At 50.4% G+C, this 21,067-nt stretch overlaps 1 protein-coding gene across 1 annotated transcript; it reads left to right on the plus strand.

Moving 5' to 3' along the window:
* The first annotated feature begins 4,480 nt into the window (after nt 1-4,480).
* LOC138427177 (pepsin A) lies at nt 4,481-15,391 on the plus strand. The gene is made up of 9 exons (XM_069566533.1): nt 4,481-4,609; nt 5,019-5,175; nt 7,584-7,701; nt 8,732-8,850; nt 9,586-9,785; nt 11,776-11,892; nt 13,495-13,639; nt 13,733-13,831; nt 15,073-15,391. The coding sequence occupies exons 1-9, from the start codon at nt 4,554-4,556 to the stop codon at nt 15,220-15,222; spliced, it is 1,161 nt and encodes a 386-aa protein (XP_069422634.1). The 5' UTR covers nt 4,481-4,553; the 3' UTR covers nt 15,223-15,391.
* Nucleotides 15,392-21,067: the final 5,676 nt, after the last annotated feature.

Below are 21,067 nucleotides of genomic sequence, written 5' to 3' on the forward strand. Positions count from 1 at the left end.
CATGTGGGATCTTTAGTTGTGGCATGTGGGATCTGGTTTCATGACCAGGGGGTCAAACTCGGGCCCCCTGCATCGGGAGCATGGAGTCTTAGCCACCGACTACCAGGGAAATCCCTGGATTCAGTTTCTTGTGGGTTATCAGACAAGGGGCCTCAGTTCCTTGGGGGCTGGAGGCCACCCTCCGTTCCTTGCCATGTGGGCCTCCTCATGGGGCATCTTGCCTCTTCAGAGCCATCCAGGGAGAAAAATCTATACAAAAAGCCTGCTGGCAAGACCAAAGTGACAATGTCACATAATCTAATCACAAAAGTGACTCCCCATCTGCTTTGCCATATGCTATTGGTTAGAAGCAAGTCCTAGGTCCTGTATACATTCGAGGGGAGGGGACCACAAGAGGCATGAACACCAGGAGGTGAGGATAATTGGAGGCCATCATAGAGTCTGCCATATACTGGGAATTGGTGCCACCAAGCAGGTCAGCACCAGCCCCCGTGAAGGCTTCCCCAGACTTCAGATTCTTCACCAATCCAAGGGTTTCCCGTGTGATCCAAAGGCGTCTCAGGGTGGGAAGGAAAGGGACCTTCGCCTGCCCTCTCCTGACCTGACCACAAACTCCTCAGCGTACACCCTAGCTCCATCTTCTTCATGGATGTACGCCCAGCAACTAGGACAGCCTACCCAGCACAGAGTAGGTACAAAATAAAAACATGTTGAATGACTGTGCACGTGGATCCTGCAGGTTACTGCCTGAGGAGTCTCCCTCCTGCTTCCCAAACAGGTTTCTCTTCTGTCCAAAATTCCTATGTGGGTCCCACAGACAAGCTATTCCCCCAGACCGATGGCTAATCTTGGGCTCCAAGCACCATATGTCAGCTCCAGGATGCTCAGAGGAGCATCCCTCCTAAATGGACTCGGGCCATCCCACACTTACCCCCAGGGTGACATGGAAGAGGCCATCTGGACAGCCCAGCGCCCAGGAGCCTGAGAAACGTTCACAGTCCCCACCCAGCTCCTTGGAGTTTTGCCGCCACCTGCCAACCTTGTCACCCCTGCCACAGACATGGAGTATGGACATATTTTACTCATGATTCAAAGGACCAAAATAGAAGCAGAGATGATGATCGGTTGTCCTTTTCTTTTGTGGGATTGCATCCTTTTTTTTTTTTTTAATTTTTTTTATTTTTTAAATTTTAAAATCTTTAATTCTTACATGCATTCCCAAACATGAACCCCCCTCCCACCTCCCTCCCCATAACATCTCTCTGAGTCATCCCCAGGATTGCATCCTTTTATGTGAAATGAACCCAGTGTGTCCCAGCCAAGGCCTCCATGGCCCTGGGCAGTCCCTGGTGCCCAGTTCTGCCTTCACTCCTACACCTCTTTCACTCTCTGGCTTAGCACTCCACCTGCTGTAAAGTCGGGGGTGTCCGGTCTATTGTCACTGAGTGAAATCCACCTTTTCAGGTGAATCTAGACTATTTTCATCACCCCGCATAGCTCCCCCATGGCCCCTTGCAGTCAGTCTTCTATCTGACCCCAGCCCCTAGAAACCATGGGCCCATTTTCTGTTCCCATTATTTAGCCTTTTCCAGGATGTCATATAAATAGAATCCTACAAATGTAGCCTTTGCATCTGGACTCTCACTCTGCATAACGCCCGTGAGATTCAGTTCTTCTCTTTCTATCACTGATGGTCTTCCATAGTTGGCTGTACACTCTTCACTTACCCAAGGATCTGCTAACTGAGTTGTTTCCAGTTTGGGGCTATTATGAAAATAGCTGTTATAAACATTTGAGTGGTCTTTGTGGGAACAGGTCTTTGTAGTGACATATGTTTTTTCATTTCTTTTCAGTAAATACCTAGGAGGGTGGTTTCTGGGCTAAATGGTAGGTACATGTTGACTTGATAAGAAACTACTAAACTGTTCTCCAAAGTGGCCATAACATCTCAAGTTCCCCGCCTGCAACAGAGGAACTTTCTGCTTACCCAGCATCCTGATCAGAACTTTCTATTTCAGCCATGGTATGTGTATGGCTGGTGAGGACTCTGTACTTAATCCTCACAAAAATCCCATGGAATTAGTGATACTATTATCCCCCTTTTATAGATGGAAAAACTGAGTCTCAGAGACTGGATCAGTAGCTCCGGGTCTGGAAGTTATTCAGAGGTAGGGCTGGGATTCAAATCCAGATCTTGAAGCCAGGGCTCTTCCTGAGATTCTTCCACAGCTCCTCCAGTAAACCCCAGTTAGTGGGAACACAAGGGAGAAAGCATGGGGAGAGACAGGGAGCCAGATTCAAGCCCTTGCTCAGTCACTTCTCACCTGTGTCACCTCAGGCAAGTGGCATAGCCTCTTTGGACCTCAGTTTCTCCATCTGTAAAATGGGAATAATAATATCGCTTACCACAATGAGCTAAGAGTAGTGAATCTAAACTCCCGCATCTCCCCTCACTGTCAAGGAAGAGAAACACGTGAATGAAGCCCTTCTTGGGTCAGTTACTGCAATGGCTGGCAAACGGCAGAAACCGCTAACTGTGAAATCATGATCCTGCTGAGTACACTCCCAAGCTGCTCTTAACTAAGCCGAGCTTACATGGGATTAATTAAAGTGTTGAACACTTGATGCACCATATAATTCACAGAGGGAGATGAAAGATGAATAAAACACACGTAATGTTCTTCATGGTTCATTGCCCACATCTCAACCCTGAGGGTTCCCTGACTCACCCTGCTCCACCCAACCTCAGTTGCCTCCATTTCTAAGCTGAAAAGTATGCAGAGCCTCCTTTTATTTTTTGAAAGTATCGTAAACAGTTTCATATTTGCATAACCTACACATAAAGTGTGAAAAATCATGATGAGCACCCACGTACCCACTGCCCAGCGTGAGACACCAAGTACCTCTGAAGACCCCGGCCAGCCCCCAGAACATGCCCCTCCCCCCACCCGCCCCAGGGGGAGTCTTGAGCTAGGGTTTCCATCTGCTGTTCCCAGGACCTAGGCAGGCATCTTCAGGACCACCAGCTCCTCCTAGAAGCACTGAGATGTGCCCAAAGGAGACGGCATAGCTCAAAGAAGAAATGCTCAAAGGGGAGGAAAAGAGAGCAGAAAGGAAGCAGGCACTGAAAGATGAGAAAATGCAAAATACAGATCAAGGATCCATGATTGGGGCACAGAGGTGTCTTCCTGGGTATGTTTTGAATGCAAACGTGCTTTGTAGTTAGGCTCACCGCCACTGGCCCAGAACTTGATTCACACTGCCCAGCCCTCCATGCTCACCCAGAGGCCCTAGGGAGATTGCAGTTTTATAGTATCTGTGTTTCCCACTGTTGGAAAAACCAGGTGTGGCCCAGGGAATCTGTTATCAGAATGAGACCCACAGACACGTCTTGCTACCAACTTGTGACCTCCCCGCCTCCCACCCCCTCACCAAAATTTCTACACCAAGCTTCTCACTCCACTTGGTCCGCTGAATAAACCTCACAAAGGGAAGCAGAATCCACTGAGCTAGAAAGCATCCTTATTAAGAAGAGAGCTTTTCACTCTGTGCTTCCACTGCAGGGGGCATGGGTTTGATCCCTGGTGAGGGAACGAAGACCTAGTATGTTACGAGGCATAGCCAAAAAGAGAGAGAGAGGAAGAGAGAGGACTTTTCTCAGTCATTCACACCCTAGTATGAGTTTGCCTGGATTGCTTTGGTCCACTGCAGCTGATTCAGTCAAATTTTAAGCATGGAGCGCTTGGGAGTCAGACCCAGATGGGGTCTCAAAGGCTTTGAGTAACCAAGAGGGTGGGAGAGGAGCAGTATGAAGAAAAGGGTGTCAGAAAATGAGGGACACAGATTCCACAGACAAACCCAGCCTGTTTCAAGTTTGCTTCCTCCAGGGTCGGAAGCATTCTTCCACCCACCCCATCCCCTTGCCCTGTACTATACACACCACTTTCCCAAGACGCGGCCCAAGAGCCATGAGCAGCAAGAGAAAAATAAGGCCCATGTGCTAGCTAGACACCCAGCAACCCCATATAACGATCCTTTCATGGGGAAATGTTTCCTGAGTCCCAAACCACCTGCCCAAGCCTGTGCTTGAGGACTGACACTCTGGGGACATGGCCCATCACTGCAAGGACAGCCGCTCTGTCCCACCGTCTGTCCCACAAGGACCATTCAGGTACCTGGAGCTCCTCTGACATCTGTCCAACATTCTGTGTACTTTGGACCAATTTTGTCGAAATATTCCGCTTATCGAGTTTGGATGCCTTCTATCATTTAAGAAATAAGCCGCCACTTGGCCACTTGCTCTCTGCGGGGTCATTCCAGCCTGAGGTCTGGATAACAAATGGAAAGCTACTCAACTGGAAACTCTGAACATGGCATAGGGCAGGCACAATCTTATCAGGAAACTTTCTGCTTGGGGTGAGAGTAATGGGTGACGTTGGTGGCTGATAAGGCCATGCCCGAGGACTCGGGCTGTATATAAGGAGCGGCTCCTGCCTGCTACTGTACACTTTCCCGTCTTCCCTTCTCCGGAGACTTGGGAGCCAGGAAGAACCATGAAGTGGCTGCTCCTGCTTGCTTTGGTGGTGCTCTCTGAGTGCAGCGTCTTCAAGTGAGTCTGGGGAACGCTCTGCACCAAGAGCTGTTTTCCTGGGGTTATTTCCTTTTGCTGTCCTTCCCTCTTCCCTCCCACAACTCCTCTCTCTGCATCCGTCCGGAGCCTCTTTTCTCTGCTCGTTGGGGGACGCAGCACAGCAGACGTGGTTAATAGCACAGACCCTCCAGGCCGGGCTGGGTAGGGTTCTCTACACCAGCTCTGGGCCGGGCCACTTCCGGCAACCACTTCTCCTGTCTGCCTTACTCTGCCCAAAGACGGGAGCATCTGCCTTCTCAACTTCCTTCTTGTGCTCTTGGGCAAGCTTCCTTTTCCTTCTGGGTCTTCCACAGCACCTCATTAGCAGGTCCTTTGTCTAATCACCCTTCTTCCTCCAAACCAACTGTGTGCAAATGCTCCGCCACAGGATCCCACTCGTCAAAAAGAAGTCCTTGAGACAGAATCTGATCGAGAATGGCAAGCTGAAGGAATTCATGAAGACACACAAATACAACCTGGGCAGCAAGTACATCCGGGAGGCCGCCACCTTGGTGTCTGACCAGCCCCTTCAGAACTACCTGGATGTGAGTATGTGGGCAGGCAGCGGGCCAGCTCCAAGGACTCAGCCTAGAGGAGAGAGGGGGGATCCCAGGGTCTGGGAAGACAGGCCAGTGTACACCCCTAGGCAAGTGTAACCCAGGGTCGGCTCCCTGGATCTCAGAGACACAGGGAGAGTGGAAAAACTCACAGTCAGAGATGTTGCTCTCAATTCATTTATTCATTCGTTCATCCAATGCTTACCTAGGTGGAGCACCTCCTATGTGTCAGGCTCTGTGCTGGGCCCAGAGAAGCAGCAGTGGATGAATGTGAGGGTCCCACAATCTAGTAGGAGAGACAGATGATAATCAGGGAGCCTCACAAAGCATGACAAGCACAACCAGGCCAAGGCCACCCAGTGAACCTGACACACGGACTGCAAGACAGATGTCGGGCAGGGACACCTCCCTGGGGCAAGGAAGAGAGAGGGGAGTTCCGAGAGGACAGGAGAGTGTCCCAGAGAGTGGGAAGACTTGCACCAGACCCTGTGACAGCGGGGAGCAGAGTGCATTTGAGGAATGGAAGCCAGAGTCTATTTTCAAAGCAAGGTCCGTGTCCACGGGGGCTGGTGGGTGGAGCCAGACCAGAGTGGGTCGGGGGGATAAAAACTGGCATCTTAATTGCCACCAGATCACCTTAAGTAGGAGGGGGGATTGACAAGATCAGATTGGAGTTTCAGGAAGATCATTCTGACTCTTCCATTTCGGATCCAATGGGCTTGCCCTTCTGTGGATACTATACGTCCCCTGGGTGAAAGCCAAGGTCGTGAAGCAATCTTGCCTGTCATTAAGAGCTTGGCCTATGACATTTGCCAGACCTAGGGAAGTCTAGGCTCTCATGTTTCCAAGTCATGGGACCTTGGACAAGTCTGAGTGAGACTCAGCTTCCTTGTCTGTAAGACAGAACTATTACTATCCACCACCAGAGGGTTGCTTTGAGTAATTCAAGCAGTAAGGGAGGGTTGATTTGGGGGAAGTTGTTTCATTTTGGGTTTTGTTGGGTTTTTTTGAGCGCTTAGGTGGGGGCTGGACTTCGGTTAGAGCTTGGGAAAAGCTTTGTAAAGTTAGCCCATTTGTTCACTTTACAAATATTTATAAAACACCTACTCTCTATCAGAGACTATGCGAGGAGCTGGGGAAACAACGGTGACTAAGCAAAGATCCTGGAGTTTATATTCTAGATGGAAAGACAAATAAGAGACAAATAAATAGGAATGTAAGATAATTCCAGGTAATCACAAGTGCCACAGAGAAAAAAGCCAATTAGTTAGAGTAAGGAGAAAAAGAATGGGGCAGGGGTAAATTTAGATAAAGTAGTCAGGGAGGGCCTCTTGATGGAGCTGATATTTGACTACAGCACTGAAGGATGGATAAGAAGGAGTCGGCCAAGGAAAGATCTAGAATAAACATTTTCTTAGCACAAGAAATACCAAGTGCAAAGGCCCTGGGATGGGAATGAGCTGGTCATGAAAGAACCATAGCAGTGTGGTTGGAGCAGGGCTAGCCAGGGAAAAACTGCTGCCACTAAGAATAAAATTCATGAAGATACTTTCTTTTTTTATTTATTTATTCGGCTGCACCTGGTCTTAGTGGCGGCATGCAAACTCCTAGTTGTGGCATGAGGGCATCTAATTCCCTGACCAGGGATGGAACCCAGGCCCCCTGCACTGGTACCATGCAGTCTTAGCCACTAGACTGTGAGGAAAGTCCCAAGGATACCCTTTCTTAAACCCATTGCAGTCATCTAGACTTAGGAATAAGATATCTCAAGGGATCTTCACTTCTAGGTGACTTATTTATCTCCCCATCAACAATCTAAAGAAAAAATGTTTAAGCATTTACTCTGCTGGGGCTTCCCAGGTGGTGCTAGAGGTAAAGAATCTGCCTGCCAGTGCAGGAGACACAAGAGACCTGGGTTCGATCCCTGGGTTGGGAAGATCCCCTGGAGTAGGAAATGGCAAGCCACTCCAGTATTCTTGCCTCGGACACCCCATGGACAGAGGAGCCTGGCAGGCTACAGTCCATCAGGCTGCAGATGGTTGGACACGGCTGAGCGGCTAAGAACAGATTTACTCTGCTGGATAAGTTTCTACCCTGTCCAAGAGTGTGCATTCTCTAGGATAACAAGACTAAGACATTCAAGGCAAGAGGGGACAGCAGGTTATTGTTGATTGTTCATGAGGCTTAGAAGAGAATAGCCAGAGGCTGACAGGAGAGCAATCAGGGAAGACGTCAAGGAGGAAGGGAGACCTGGCTGGGCCTTGAAGGATCAAGAGACGAAGGAAAGAGGGCCAGTGAAGGGGGAGACTGGATGTGGCCAAGAGGACCCAGCGACAGTCCCTGGGGAGGCCAGGCTGGGGAGTCCCCATTTGCTGAGCTGTGTGTCCCCCTGGCAGACGGAGTACTTCGGCACCATTGGCATCGGGACCCCCGCTCAGGACTTCACTGTCATCTTTGACACCGGCTCCTCCAACCTGTGGGTGCCCTCCATCTACTGCTCCAGCGAAGCCTGCAGTGAGTGCCCCCCCAAGGTTCCTGACACTGAGTCACCTGGGAGCCCCGAATGCTCAGGGGCCTCACATAGGCTGATTTCAAGCCCGCTAAAGCCAGAATCCACTCCAAAAGCATTCACTGAGCACCTATTATGTGCCAGGCTCAGGTGCCCTGGAGGATGAAGGTCCCAGCCCTCAGGAAGTTCAGTCCAGGGGCAGAGTGTGCAGCTGCACATTACCATGGGCAGCTGTGGGCCTGCTCCAGTCAGCATGAGCCTGGCAGGACCTTCCATCAGCATTGTTGTTGTTCAGGCGCTCAGTCGTGTCCAACCCTTTGCGACCCCATGAACTGCAGCACGCCAGGCTTCCCTGCCCTTCACCATCTCCCAGAGTTTGCTCAAACTCATGTCTATCATGTCAGTGATGCCATCCAGTCATTTCATCCTCTGTTCACCCCCTTCTTCTTCTGCCTTCAATCTTTCCCAGCATCAGAGTCTTTTCCAATCAGTCAGCTCTTCGCACCAGGTGGTCAAAGTATTAAGAGCTTCAGCTTCAGCATCAGTCTCTCTAATGAATATTCAAGGTTGATTTCCTTTAGGATTGACTGGTTTGATCTCCTTGCAGTTCAAGGGACTCTCAAGAGTATTCTCCAACACCACAGTTAGAAAGCATCAAATCTTCAGTACTCAGCCAGCTTAATGGTCCAACTCTCACATTTCTACATGACTATTGGAAAAACCATAGCTTTGACTATAGGGACCTTTGTCAGCAAAGTGATGTCTCTGCTTTTTAATATGCTGTCTAGGTTTGTCATAGCTTTCCTTCCAAGGAGCAAGTGTCTTTTCATTTCATAGCCACAGTTTCCATCCACAGTGAGATGATCCCAGTTGGTCCAACCAGACAGGAATGGAACCTGGGAACACTAGGGCACCAAAGTCTAAAGAAAAAAGTTAACTTTCTCTTCCAAAATCCAACCCAAAATGAAGGCACCCTCAGCCCATGACTCTGGCTCAGCTTTTGGAGTTTGACCATGTCTCCTCTTGTCCTCACAGCTAACCACAACCGCTTCAACCCTCAAGACTCCTCCACCTATGAGGCCACCAGTGAGACACTGTCCATCACCTACGGAACCGGCAGCATGACGGGCATCCTTGGATACGACACCGTCGAGGTGAGCACACTCTGGCCGGCCGCCTCATCCTGCACAGCTTCCAACTTCAGGGACCTTGGAGGCCACAGCACAGACCTCTCCCCATCCCCTCCTCACCCTCTGTGGCAGCTCATTCAATATGAGTCTTGGTATCACAAAAGCAACCTAACTGGGGCATGCAGAAAGTGGCAGAGATACCACAGATATTTTGGAGGGGCTGGTGGCGGCAGGGTGGGGGGCAGAAGTAATAAGGGAGGGGAATGCCAGAAGCCAGAAGCCAATGTCAGCACCCAAGCTGAATGCTATGAAGGGGTAGGAAGAAGGTAGGAAAAGGCTCAGTTCTCTTTTAGCACCTCCTCTTCTTCCTCCTCCCCGAGCCCACAGCCCCCGAGTCACAAAAGCTCCGCCACAAGCATCCCCCGCCTTTCCGGGGCGCACCAGGGGTCCAGCGTTCTGATTTGCCCAGCGTCTGCTTTGCATCTGATCTTCAAAAACACACACACATGGTGACCATCTGTCCTGCAGCACATTCTCACACCAAGCCGCAGACGGTGCCCATCTGGGGATCAGCCTCAGTTGTTCTTTCCAGCAGAATAACAAGAAATTCCAGGGCTAATCCCTCTCCCCTCCTTCCACCCTGATGCCCCAGAAGCCAAGTCCTACATGCAATGAACCAGGGGATGCTCTGAGCCCAGGGTGGGCACCCCGCGGTGCTCAGCACAAGCCAATGAGAAACGTCTCGGTTCCCCCACGCAGGTCGGAGGAATCAGCGACACCAACCAGATCTTTGGCCTGAGTGAGACAGAGCCCGGCTCCTTCCTGTACTATGCTCCCTTCGACGGCATCCTGGGTCTCGCCTACCCCAGCATCTCTTCCTCCGGGGCCACCCCTGTCTTTGACAACATATGGGACCAGGGTCTGGTTTCCCAAGACCTCTTCTCCGTCTACCTGAGCAGGTAAGTGAAGCAAGGAGGTCACGATCACCAGGTCCAGCAGGTGGCTGTCAAAGGCTGGATGGGCTGGAATCTTGGCAAGCAGGGGGATTGGCAAGGTCAGTGTATTAGACTTGAGAGGTGTATCTTTGGAGAGAACGGTACCAAATTCCTCTCTGATGAACAGTCTTCATCATCTTATTTTACTAGCAAGATTCTCTGTCACCTTGCTTTATGCAAGTCAAATATCATTAGCTATTTGCTCTCCAGAAGACCACCATTTAACATGAGTCCACTTAGGGACTTCCCTCGTGGTCCAGTGGTTAGGATTCTGCACTCCCAGTGTAGGGGCCCAGGGTTCAATCCTTGGTCAGGAGCTAGATCCCACATGCTCCAACTAAGACTCGGTGCAGCCAAATTAAAAAAAAAAAATTTAAAGAGTGAATCCACTTAAAATTGGAGCCAAAGTTCACAGCAATAAATGAAAAGAAGCTTTGATTGGGATTTAGACCTTGAACAGAGAAACTTTTAAATGATGAAAGCAAGTTTCTTTTATTAGTTAACAAAATTTAGGTTCCAGGTGTGGCTATGAGCTAATTCTAAGAATAAAGAATAACCAAGCTTTGGTTTTGGCTGAGTAGAGGTTTGTGCCAGAATATCTGAGGTTGTGTCATCAACTTTCTTGAGACACTCAACCTTCCTCTGACACTCACATCCTTTTCTTTTGAAGCGATTTGTCATCGTTGATGGTTTGTTGGGTTTTTTTTTAAGATATTGACTGTCCTATAATCTCACTGGTACTATCAGATGTTTACAAGGAAGGTGGTGTGGGGTTAGGGGAGTGGAATCATCTGTCTGTGACTGGTCTGTCTGTGACCAGTTGTTTGCTGAATAATTTCTTAGTGTCATCTACATTTGCTTTCCTGTCTAAACTGAAACTGCAGAGATTTAGACAATGAATATTCCAGTAATCAGGACTCCAGTAATGTACAATAGGAGGGTCTTTTTAGCCTTTGTTTCTCTTGACCACTTAATATTCAAGTTTCAGCTCTCTTAAACATAATCTGTTTTTATGGGCAGTTAGGTAATTCACATAGGGCCAACTAGATTGAAGTTTCGCAATCCCAGCACTATTGACATTTTTGGACCAGATGATTCCTTGCTGTTGGGGGCTGCTTTGGGATGTCTGGCAGCCTCCCTGGCCTCCACCTACCAGAGGCCAGCGGCTCCTCTGACCCCCACCTAGTCATGGCAATGAAAAACGCCTGCTGCTAAGTCGCTTCAGTCATGTCCAACTCCGTGCGACCCCACAGACGGCAGCCCAGCAAACCATGAACTACATTATCAAGGCTTTAAGAGCAGACACTGTTGTTCATTTATTTCTCTTGAGGTCCCCACAGCAAAGACAGCATGTGGTGGAAACCACACATACTTTGGAACCAAAAAGACCCAGAATCTGTGGCTCCCTGGCTGTGTGACCTTGGGCACACTGCACCACCTCTCTGAGCCTCAGTTACTTCAGCTGTAAAACAGAAATGAGTGATCACGGCATGGGTCTTGGTGTCAGGATTATAAGAAACCCTGTGGACCACCCACACTGCTCAGTTCTTGACGCTGGCAAGATCCCAATTAAGAGCAGCTCTTGGTTTACGGTTGCTGGGGAAAGGATGGGAGAAAGGGATAGTTAGGGAGTTTGGGATGGACATGTACACACTGCTATATTTAAAATGGGTAACCAACAAGGACCTCCTGTATAGCACATGGAACTCTGCTCAGTGTTATGTGGCACCCTGGCTGGGAGGGGAGTTTGAGGGAGAATGGATACATGCTTATGTACAGCTGAGTCCCTGTGCTGTACATCTGAAACTATGACAACATTGTTTATCAGCTATACTCCAGTACAAAACAAAAAGTTTGTTTTTTTAAACTAACTCTTAGAATGCACAGAGTTTATATGTTCAGTTGGAACTGTGAATGTATGAATGAATTCCTGTTTCCCCTCCACTGTCCATAGCAACGAAGAAAGCGGCAGCGTGGTGATGTTTGGTGGCATCGATTCTTCTTACTACTCGGGAAGTCTGAACTGGGTGCCTGTTTCTGTTGAGGGCTATTGGCAGATTACTGTGGACAGGTGAGGTCATCGTGGATGGGCTATATCCTGGCATGGGCCCCAGACTCCATTTCTTTACACACTCATAATTAACTAAGAATTCCAACATCCCCCTGGAACAGCCAGCACAGGGAAATGTGCTCCAGAAGGAGAAGGTAAAAGTTGGCTGAATCAGAGAGACCCAGGGAAGGGCACATCACTGGAGGATAAGCAGTGTCTGGGACCCCTGCCCCAGAGACTCAGCAAGAATGAGACAGCCAATTCCCTTCTGAGCAAAGAGACAGGACAGTCTACCAGAATCTCTATGAAGAGTGAGGGGTCCCCTGTCCATACATCTTGGCTTCTAGGGGGCTTGTCACTTTTGGTCTAAGGTCAGGACAAAATGGTGGAGAAGTTGTTTCAAAACATTTCCTCCCGGGCTTCCCTGGTGGCTCAGATGGGAAAGAATCTGCCTGCAATGCAGGAGACCTGGGTTCAATCCCTGGGTCAGGAAGATACCCTAGAGAAGGGAATGGGTACCCACTCCAGTATTCTTGCCTGGAGAATCCCATGGATGAGGAGCCTGGTGGGCTATAGCCCATGGGATTGCAAAGAGTCTTGACAGGATTGAGCGACTAACACTAAAAAAAAAAAAAAAAAAAAAAAACATTTCCTCCCATTGGCTTCCCTGGTGGCTCAGACGGCAAAGAATCTACCTTCAGTATGGAAGACACAGGTTCAGTCCCAGGGTCAGGAAGATCCCCCGAAGAAGGGAATGGCAAACAACTCCAGTATTCTTGCCTGGAGAATCCCATGGACAGAGGAGCCTGGCAGGCTACAGTTCATGGGGTCAGAGAGTCAGACAGACTGAGAGACTAAAACACACACACACACACAAACACACTTCCCTCCACTTTCCACTTCAAAGACTGTCTGCCCCCAGGTAGCCTTAACCTCCAGCTGTTCTGCCCGCAGTTGGCCTGCTTGGGTGACCCATAGCCCAGGTTTGCCCAGGAGTGAGCAGTTTCCTGGGATGCCAGCCTTTCAGTAGTTAAACCAAGACAGTCCCGGGGAAACTGGGACACACTGATCTCCCTATGTCTGCCCCAGCCATGCCAAAACCCCATCAGTTCCTCGAACTCCTGCCCCTCGGGTGAATGGGGCAGTCAGGGCTGGACTTACTTGGCCATCAGTCCAGCACCATTGCCACCCCCTGTCCCCTCTACCTGTGATGTCCTCCTCTAGCTCTTCTTCTTCCCAACAACCTTTGGGTGTCCACCTCCCTGAGAAGCCTTCCCTGGCATGGTCCACACCAGCACCCTCACCCTGGCTTGGGTTCTGTTCCCCTACTCATCCTGCTCCTCCTCAATCATAATTTATCTTTCCAGCTAGAGTAGGAGCTCCCAGCGGCCAGAAACCGTGCACCGTCTTGTTTGGCTTTGCATGTCCTCTGCCTAACACAGAGCAGTCACTCAGTAATTCCTGGTAGACTACATGAGTTCAGAGAATGAGCGTGTGAACAAGAGAAGCTGAAATGTTATGCACTGGCCAATGGATGGGGAAGGAACCAGGGTCACCTGGTTCTTCCTTGAGAGATGTACCGCCTAGGGGCTCAGGGGACCCTGACTTGCCTCTTTTCTTCAGCATCACCATGAATGGAGAGTCCATCGCTTGCAGCGATGGCTGCCAGGCCATTGTTGACACCGGTACCTCTCTGCTGGCCGGCCCAACCACTGCCATTTCCAACATTCAGAGCTACATTGGAGCCAGCGAGGATTCCTCTGGCGAAGTAAGTTCAGCCCTGACTGCCCTGTTCTAGACCCAAGTGGTGGATCTGCCACGCACGAGCAATGAAAGCCCTGCTAACCCTCGCTCCTTCCAGGAGGTGATCAGCTGCTCTTCCATCGATAGCCTGCCTGACATTGTCTTCACCATCAACGGTGTCCAGTACCCTGTGCCTCCCAGTGCCTACATCCTGCAGGTAAGGGGGCTCTGGGCCTTCCACTAGATGTGCCCCCCCAGAATGTGGCCACAGACTGCCCCTCAGCACAAGGGCAAGGGCACTTCCACAAGCTGGAGCTGCCATCTGCTCTGGACAGCCTCCGGAGAAAAAGAATACATCACAGATAAGTGTGTGAATGAGAATTGAGAGGCAGCACCCCCAGGGAGGAAAAGCAAGGCAAAGGTTGGTGGTGTGAAAGGAGGATTTCTAGTTGGGTCCTGGAGTCCAAGCTCTGGGTCTCAAGGATTAGCCCCAGGTTCTTCAGCAAGGTACTAGCCCCTGGATCCCTCCTTTATCTAAAACCTAGACCTTTCCCCACACCAGGGTGCAGTTATCGTAATCACACGGGATTGCCCACATCAAAGCTACAAAATGTTGGGCAAATGGAAACCACACCTCCCATAGGGTCAGGGCTTATGACACTCCTATGGTTTCGCTGCTGCTGCTGCTGCTAAGTTGCTTCAGTCGTGTCCGACTCTGTGCGACCCCATAGACGGCAGCCCACTAGGCTCCTCTGTCCCTGGGATTCTCCAGGCAAGAATACTGGAGTGGGTTGCCATTTCCTTCTCCAATGCATGAAAGTGAAAAGTTAAAGTGAAGTCGCTCAGTCGTGCCGATGCACCCAGGAAAACCCTGCCTTCTAGTACAATGCTGGATGGGAAACTAGTTTTGCCCAGTGGGTGGATGTCATTCAGCAAGAACTAACTAGGCCCCTCCCCCAGCAATGCTAATTAGGAGGGGGTGGAGCCTTAGCCATGGTGGGGGATGGGGTGCAGAGGGCTTGAAGTTCCAGAGAGGATTGTAATATGCAGCCAAAGTCACAAAGTCAGCGACTTAGTGAATGAAAAGGACTAGCAGCTGATCCAGTTTGCCACTGGTGGGGATCAGAATAATGAGAAAAGGCTGTGTCACCAGTGCTTCCAGAATCCTTCCCGGCAGCTGAGTTCTCCCTAAACCCCTTAGCTCCGATGCTGACGTCAGGGTGTGTACATCTGCCAGAAACACTGGATAATGTCTGGTAATCCCTGGAAACCAAGACAGCAGCGAGTTGCTTACAGAGGCAGACCCCAGGCCAGGAAGAGCCAAGTCCCCAGGCATGAGCCAGGAAGCTCCTCCTTGCGCGTGGCTGGCAGCGCACTGTGGTCCTGGATGCTCAGGCCCCAGCGCCTGTCCCCAAAGGGTCTGCATCCCAGCTAGGGTTTTATTCTCCTTTCCTCCAGAGCGACGACGTCTGCTCCAGCGGGTTCGAGGGCATGGACATCCCCACCTCCTCCGGGGACCTCTGGATCCTGGGTGATGTCTTCATCCGCCAGTATTTCACCGTCTTCGATAGGGCCAACAACCAGATCGGCCTGGCTCCCGTGGCCTGAGCCCGTGTGTTTCCAGCCACTTCCAGGAAGATCCCTCCCTGATTCTGCCCCTGATCTTTGATATAGATAATTCTCCTGGTTGTCCCCCCTCTGGGATCCTGGAGGTGGAAACTTGGCCCTGTTCCCTGTCACATCAATAATGTAGAATAAATCATAACCTCCTGGAAAATGCCTTGTGTGGTTGCTTCTGTTTGTCGGAGTTCCCCTTTGCATCACTGGGGTCGGAATACCGGGGCAGGGGGACAGAATGGACCACTGCCATTTGGACAGCGCCAAACACAGTGGCAGCACATGCTTTGTAATAGAGCTCGGAAGATGAACGGGCCTCTGCTGCACCAGCTGGGAGCGTCATATAAAGACCTGGGGACCAGAAATGCCAGGGCTGCTGCATTCTCGCAGAATTCGCACGCGCCTGCTCAGTCACTTCAGTCGTATCCGCCTCTTTGCGACCCTATGCACTGTAGCCCACCAGTCTCCTCTGTCCATGGGGATTCTTCAGGTAAGAATACTGGAGTGGGTGGCTATGCCCTCCTCCAGGGGATCTTCCTGACCCAGGGATCGAAGTTCTTATAGAACAGAGCACCTGAATTCTCTCTCTCTCTCTTTTTTTATATTTATTGATTGATTTGGCTGTGCTGGGTCTTAGTTTCAGCACTCAGGATCTTTAGCTGTGGCTTGCAATTGAACTCAACTTAGTTGCGGCATGTGGGATCTAGTTCCGCAACCAGGGATGGAACCCGGGACCCCTGCATTGGGAATGCAGAGTCTTAGCCCCTGGACCACCAGGGAAGTCCCAGCACCTGAATTCTTGATTGAGGGAGTAACTTATTTTTCCCAAAGCCAAGAAGAGATGATGAGAAAAGGAAAAGAAATAAGGAGAGGTTCCCACTGATGGTGACACCCCTAAGTATGCCAGGCAAGGCAGAAATGACCTTGAGACATGGGCCCGAATGGTAAGAGAAGCTGACATCCCCAAATCTACCAGGCTGTTCTGTGATGAGCTGGTTGATGCAGACTAACCCTCGGGAGCTTCTCAACACTCTGGGTGCAAGACAACGAGCTGATCCGTTTCCCCATTGGTGATTGAAAGAGGGTGGTTTTCCATTCCCCAAGGAGAGGAACAACACGTGATAATGGAGCCTAGACAATTCTATCTTTGGATTATAAAGAGAATAAGATTTGCTTGCACATACATAAACAGAAAAAGGGTCCCCAAGAACCAGATACCACAAAAGGGGTGGCGTGGGATGAGGGGAGATGCGGTTAGGGGAAACACCTCACTATTCTCCAGGCAAGAACACTGGAGTGAGTTGCCATGCCCTCCTCCAAGGGATCTTCCCAATGCAGGGATCCAACCTAGGTCTCCCACATCACTGGCAGACTTTACCTACTGAGCCACAAGGGAAGCCCAAGAATACTGGAGCGGGTAGCCTATCCCTTCTCCAGGGGATCTTCCCAACCCAGGAATCAAACCAGGGTCTCCTGCATTGCAGGTGGATTCTTTACCAACTGAGCTATCAAGGAAGCCCTGCTGTGGCTTGTCCGCAAGCCTGTTTATCTAATAAACAAAAAATTCCACTAAGCTGGTGCACCACAACTATTGAGCCTGTGCTCTAGAGCCCAGGAGCCACAACTAATGAGCCCAAGGGCCACAACTACTGAAGCCCGTGCACCCTAGAGCCTGTGCTCCGCAACGGGGGAAGCCACCTCAGCAAGAAGCCCACACCACAACTGGAGAGCAGTCCCTGCTCGCCACAGCTAGAAAAAAGCCTGTGTGGCGATGAAGACCCAGCGCAGCCAACGATAAACAAATAAAATTATTTTTTAAAAGTGTCAAAGTAAGTATGGGATGGGCTAGATTCTAGGCCCTTCTTCGAGGCTCACGGGGCACAGACCCCAATCAAAGCCTCTGAGAACTCCTACTGCAAAGTGATCTGTTTCACTTGGACTCAGCCCAGCTTGATCCCAGTTCCTCTCCTGCTGGTGAACTTATCACAGTCTCTCCTTGCACACGGCGCCTGCTTCTGCTGTGCTGAAGGCGGTCTGCTGGAGACACCGGCCTGAGGGCTTGAGCCCAGCCTCTCTGCTGAGGGGGACTGACTTTGGGGTGCTCAGAACAAAATGGCTTTGGGCGCTCTTGTCATATCATTCCCCAATTTGTAATTTATCACATAAATGTAAGATATTGGAATCAACAAAGGGGTGGGGTGAACTCTCCCAGGCGATGTCCCAGGTCTCCCCAGCGTCATTTATACCCATTCTAGGCTATTTTCCAGAGCTGCACGATCTTTTTTTTTTTTTAATTTTATACAAGCCTTTCATGAAACCTATTCTTTTTTTCCTTTAGCAGTGCCAGGTCTCAGTTACAGCACCCGGATCTTCGATCTTTGTTGCAGGATCTTTATTTATGGAATGCAGGACCTTTCAGTTGAGGCATGTGGGATCTAGCTCCCTGACCAGGGATCGAACCCAGACCCCTTGCATTGGAAGGGCAGAGTCTTAGCCACTGGACCACCAGGGATGTCCCAATATTTTTAAAACATAAATTTGATCACATTCCTCCCTTGCTTCAACTCTTTCATCAATGCTCTGCAATTGTTTTTGGAATAAGACAATAAATCTCTGGCGTGGTTTCCAAGCCCTGCAGGCTCTGGTGCCCCTGGACTTACCCTGTCTCACTTTGATCCCTCATACCCTTAGCTCCCACTGCCCTAGCCTTTGCCCACCACCTGCACAAGATCTCCCCACTTCAGGCCTTTATACAGATACACTGTTCCCTCCTAGCATCCTGCAGGTATCAGCTTACACACCACTTCTCGGCAAAGCCCTCCCTGGCCACCCTCTCACAAGGTGGCCCTCCTTTACTTCATGGCACTGGGCGCAGCTGGTGATGATATCTTGGTAGGAGTACTTGTTTCAGATCCACCAAGGCAGAGACTGTGATCAAATATTTAACCGTTGAAGCACCAGCAGCCAGAGCAGGGCCGGGCACAGTGGACGTGCTCAATAAATATTTATTGACTGAGCGATGAATTTGAGATAATGTTTTAAAAGGAAATAACTAGGAAAAGATGAGAGAGTGGATCCGATTTGAGAGAGGCTACGGTTAAGACCACAGATGGGTCCATTCCCACTCCCGCTGACAGTCTGTCCTAGTCATATTTGGTCCTGGGACAAACAGGTGTATTCTCAGGTTTCTGGGGGTGAATTTCACCGTGTCCTGGCTCTTTGCTCTGTTTGTGTTTCTGCTATTTCCTGACCTCCTCCCATGCCCCAGGCAGTATTCTAGGCTCCAGGGATACAGCCAGGTCTCCCCAGACCCTTCCTGTTCTCCTGTTCCTGGCCCCAACCTCCCAACTTCTTCCGCCGAGTTCTCCCTACTCAGCCCAGCAGCTGCAGCTCAGCCACTCCTTCCCAGCCCCTCTTCCGCTCCCTCACCCTGGGACTCCTGGATCCACACAGAGTCTAAAAAGGCTCCCCGTTAGATCATTCAAACTAGAAAACCCCGAGCTAATTTGTCTGATCTGACATCCCTCCATGAGATAAGATGGATTCACATTCCGTTTCTATGGTCTCAGGCCTCTTTCCCATCCATCTTTCCCCACTTCCTGAGAGCCTCGGGGGTCTAAACTTAGCTCAATCCATCCTTCCCACTCATACTTGTCCAGGAGTGTTTTGATTTTTTTTTTTTTTTTTTTGCCGCACCATGTGTCTTGCGGGATCTTAGGTCCCGACATGGGTTCGATCAAACCCAGGCCCATGGCAGTGAAAGCACCAAGTCCTAACCACTGAACCTCCAGGGAATTCCCCAGGAATGTTATTTTCATCTCATAAGTCTCTGCTCTGATCTGGGGAACTTGGACCCTCCCAGACTCAGATACCTGCCCACCACTGGTGGAAACATCACTGGTACAACCCCTAAGGAATGCCATTTGGCACTATCCATCAAAATCAGACAGGCATATACCTTTTGGCCCAACAACTTCACTTCTGGGAATTCATCTTAAAGACAGACTTGCACACATGCAAAATGATGTAAGGCCAGGGTTATTCTTTGTAGCATCTTTTGTAAAGGCAAGATTTGAACCGACCCAAAGTCCACCCCAGGAGACAGTTAAAAGTCTGCTGTGTGCTGCTGTGAGCTGCTGTGCAGCTGTAAAAAGCAAAGGATTGAAGATGTGAGCTAAGGATGGGATGGAAAGATCTCAAGAAGAGATTGTTAGGTGAGAAAAACACACGCAAGCTGAGCAACAGGTGATAACGGAGCCCAGACAATTCTATCTTTGGATTATAAAGAGCATAAGATTTGCTTGCACATATTTAAACAGAGAAATGGTGCCCAAGAGCCAGAAACCACAACAGGGGTGGCATGGGAGGGGGTGTTTGGTGGATATGGTGAGGGGAGATGCCTCACTACTCTCCAGGGAAGAATACTGGATTGGGTTGCCATGCCCTCCTCCAGGGGATCTTCCTGACCCAGGGATCCAACCTGGGTCTCCCACACTGCAGGCAGATTCTTTACCATCTGAGCCACCAAGGAAGCCCCGCATACAATTTTACAGATCTTTATTTCTAATGATGTGGGTTACTACACATTGAAAATAAGTTAATGAAAGGTACTTTTAAATCTCAGAGTTTGTCCCAATTTGAAACCTACCATGGCTTGTCCTCAAGCATGTTTATCTGCTGCTGCTGCTGCTGCTGCTGCTAAGTTGCTTCAGTCGTGTCCGACTCTGTGCGACCCCATAGACAGCAGCCCATTAGGCTCCTCTGTCTCTGGGATTCTCCAGGCAAGAATACTAATAAACCCAAAAGCAAGTCTCTTGAACCACGTCTGATCATTTGGCCCTTCAGGAATTCCCTGGGTCCAATAAAACTGACTCAGAGGGAACAGGCTCCAGCCCACCCTCCCTGTCCTCTACTGCTTCTCAGAACCTGACAGATGGACTCCTAGGAGAGAGTGCAGGGTGAACTTACCAAGAACAAGTGCTCCCCACCCCCGCTTACTGGAGCGCAGGCTGCTGAGAACTCAGACCAGTTCATCTGTTGGTGAAAAGCACTCTGTGCCAGGAACTTCTCTGGCAGTCCAGTGGTTAGGACTCCGCACTTTCACTGCCATGGACCAGTTCGATCTTTGCTCAGGAGGCTAAGATCCCACAAGCCAAGCAGTGTGACCAAAAAAAAAAAAGCACTCTGTGCCTATCTGGGATCTTGAAAGTGGTTTTCCTGATGCCAGCCCTGGGCAAAGGGCATCATACTGGGCTCATTGCCGGCAGAGCATGCTCTTAACAAGTCCCCCCAAGACCTCCCACATGTCTCAATTGGCACTGCCTGCCCACCAGGGGTGGGGAGACCACGAGCCTCCAACCTTGGGGGTCCTGAGAAGGGACTGCGGTGACCGCAGTGTGGGCGGTAAGAGCCCTGGCCCAGCTGGGGGATGGCTGGAGTGCTCTGCCGGCAGCTCCTGCATTTCTCCCTTCCCTTCCCCCTCCGGTGCCCCCCCCATCCCCCGCCAGGCCTTCTTAGGCCCGGAGCAAGCAGACAGGAGGCAGGCATGGTCCTTGGGTGGGGACAGCCAGACTCACTGGGGAGCAGACAGTCCAAGAGCAAGACAGGGACAAGAGTGACATCCTCAGGGCTTTGGGGGACAATTCTGAAGCGTGTGCCACATGGCCTCCCAGAGGGTCCACAGGACAGGGTGCCATTGGCCCACAGCAGTGACCCACTCTTTAACAAAAGCTGACTGGCTGTCTTCCCTTCTCTCCTCCTCCCCCTCATCCCCATCACGCTCCCTGGGATCCCCTCCAGGGCGGTGATTCTCACCCAGTCTCTCTCTCTGGGTCTG

The sequence above is a fragment of the Ovis canadensis genome, chromosome 21 (assembly GCF_042477335.2).
Source record: "Ovis canadensis isolate MfBH-ARS-UI-01 breed Bighorn chromosome 21, ARS-UI_OviCan_v2, whole genome shotgun sequence".
Lineage (NCBI taxonomy): Eukaryota > Metazoa > Chordata > Mammalia > Artiodactyla > Bovidae > Ovis > Ovis canadensis.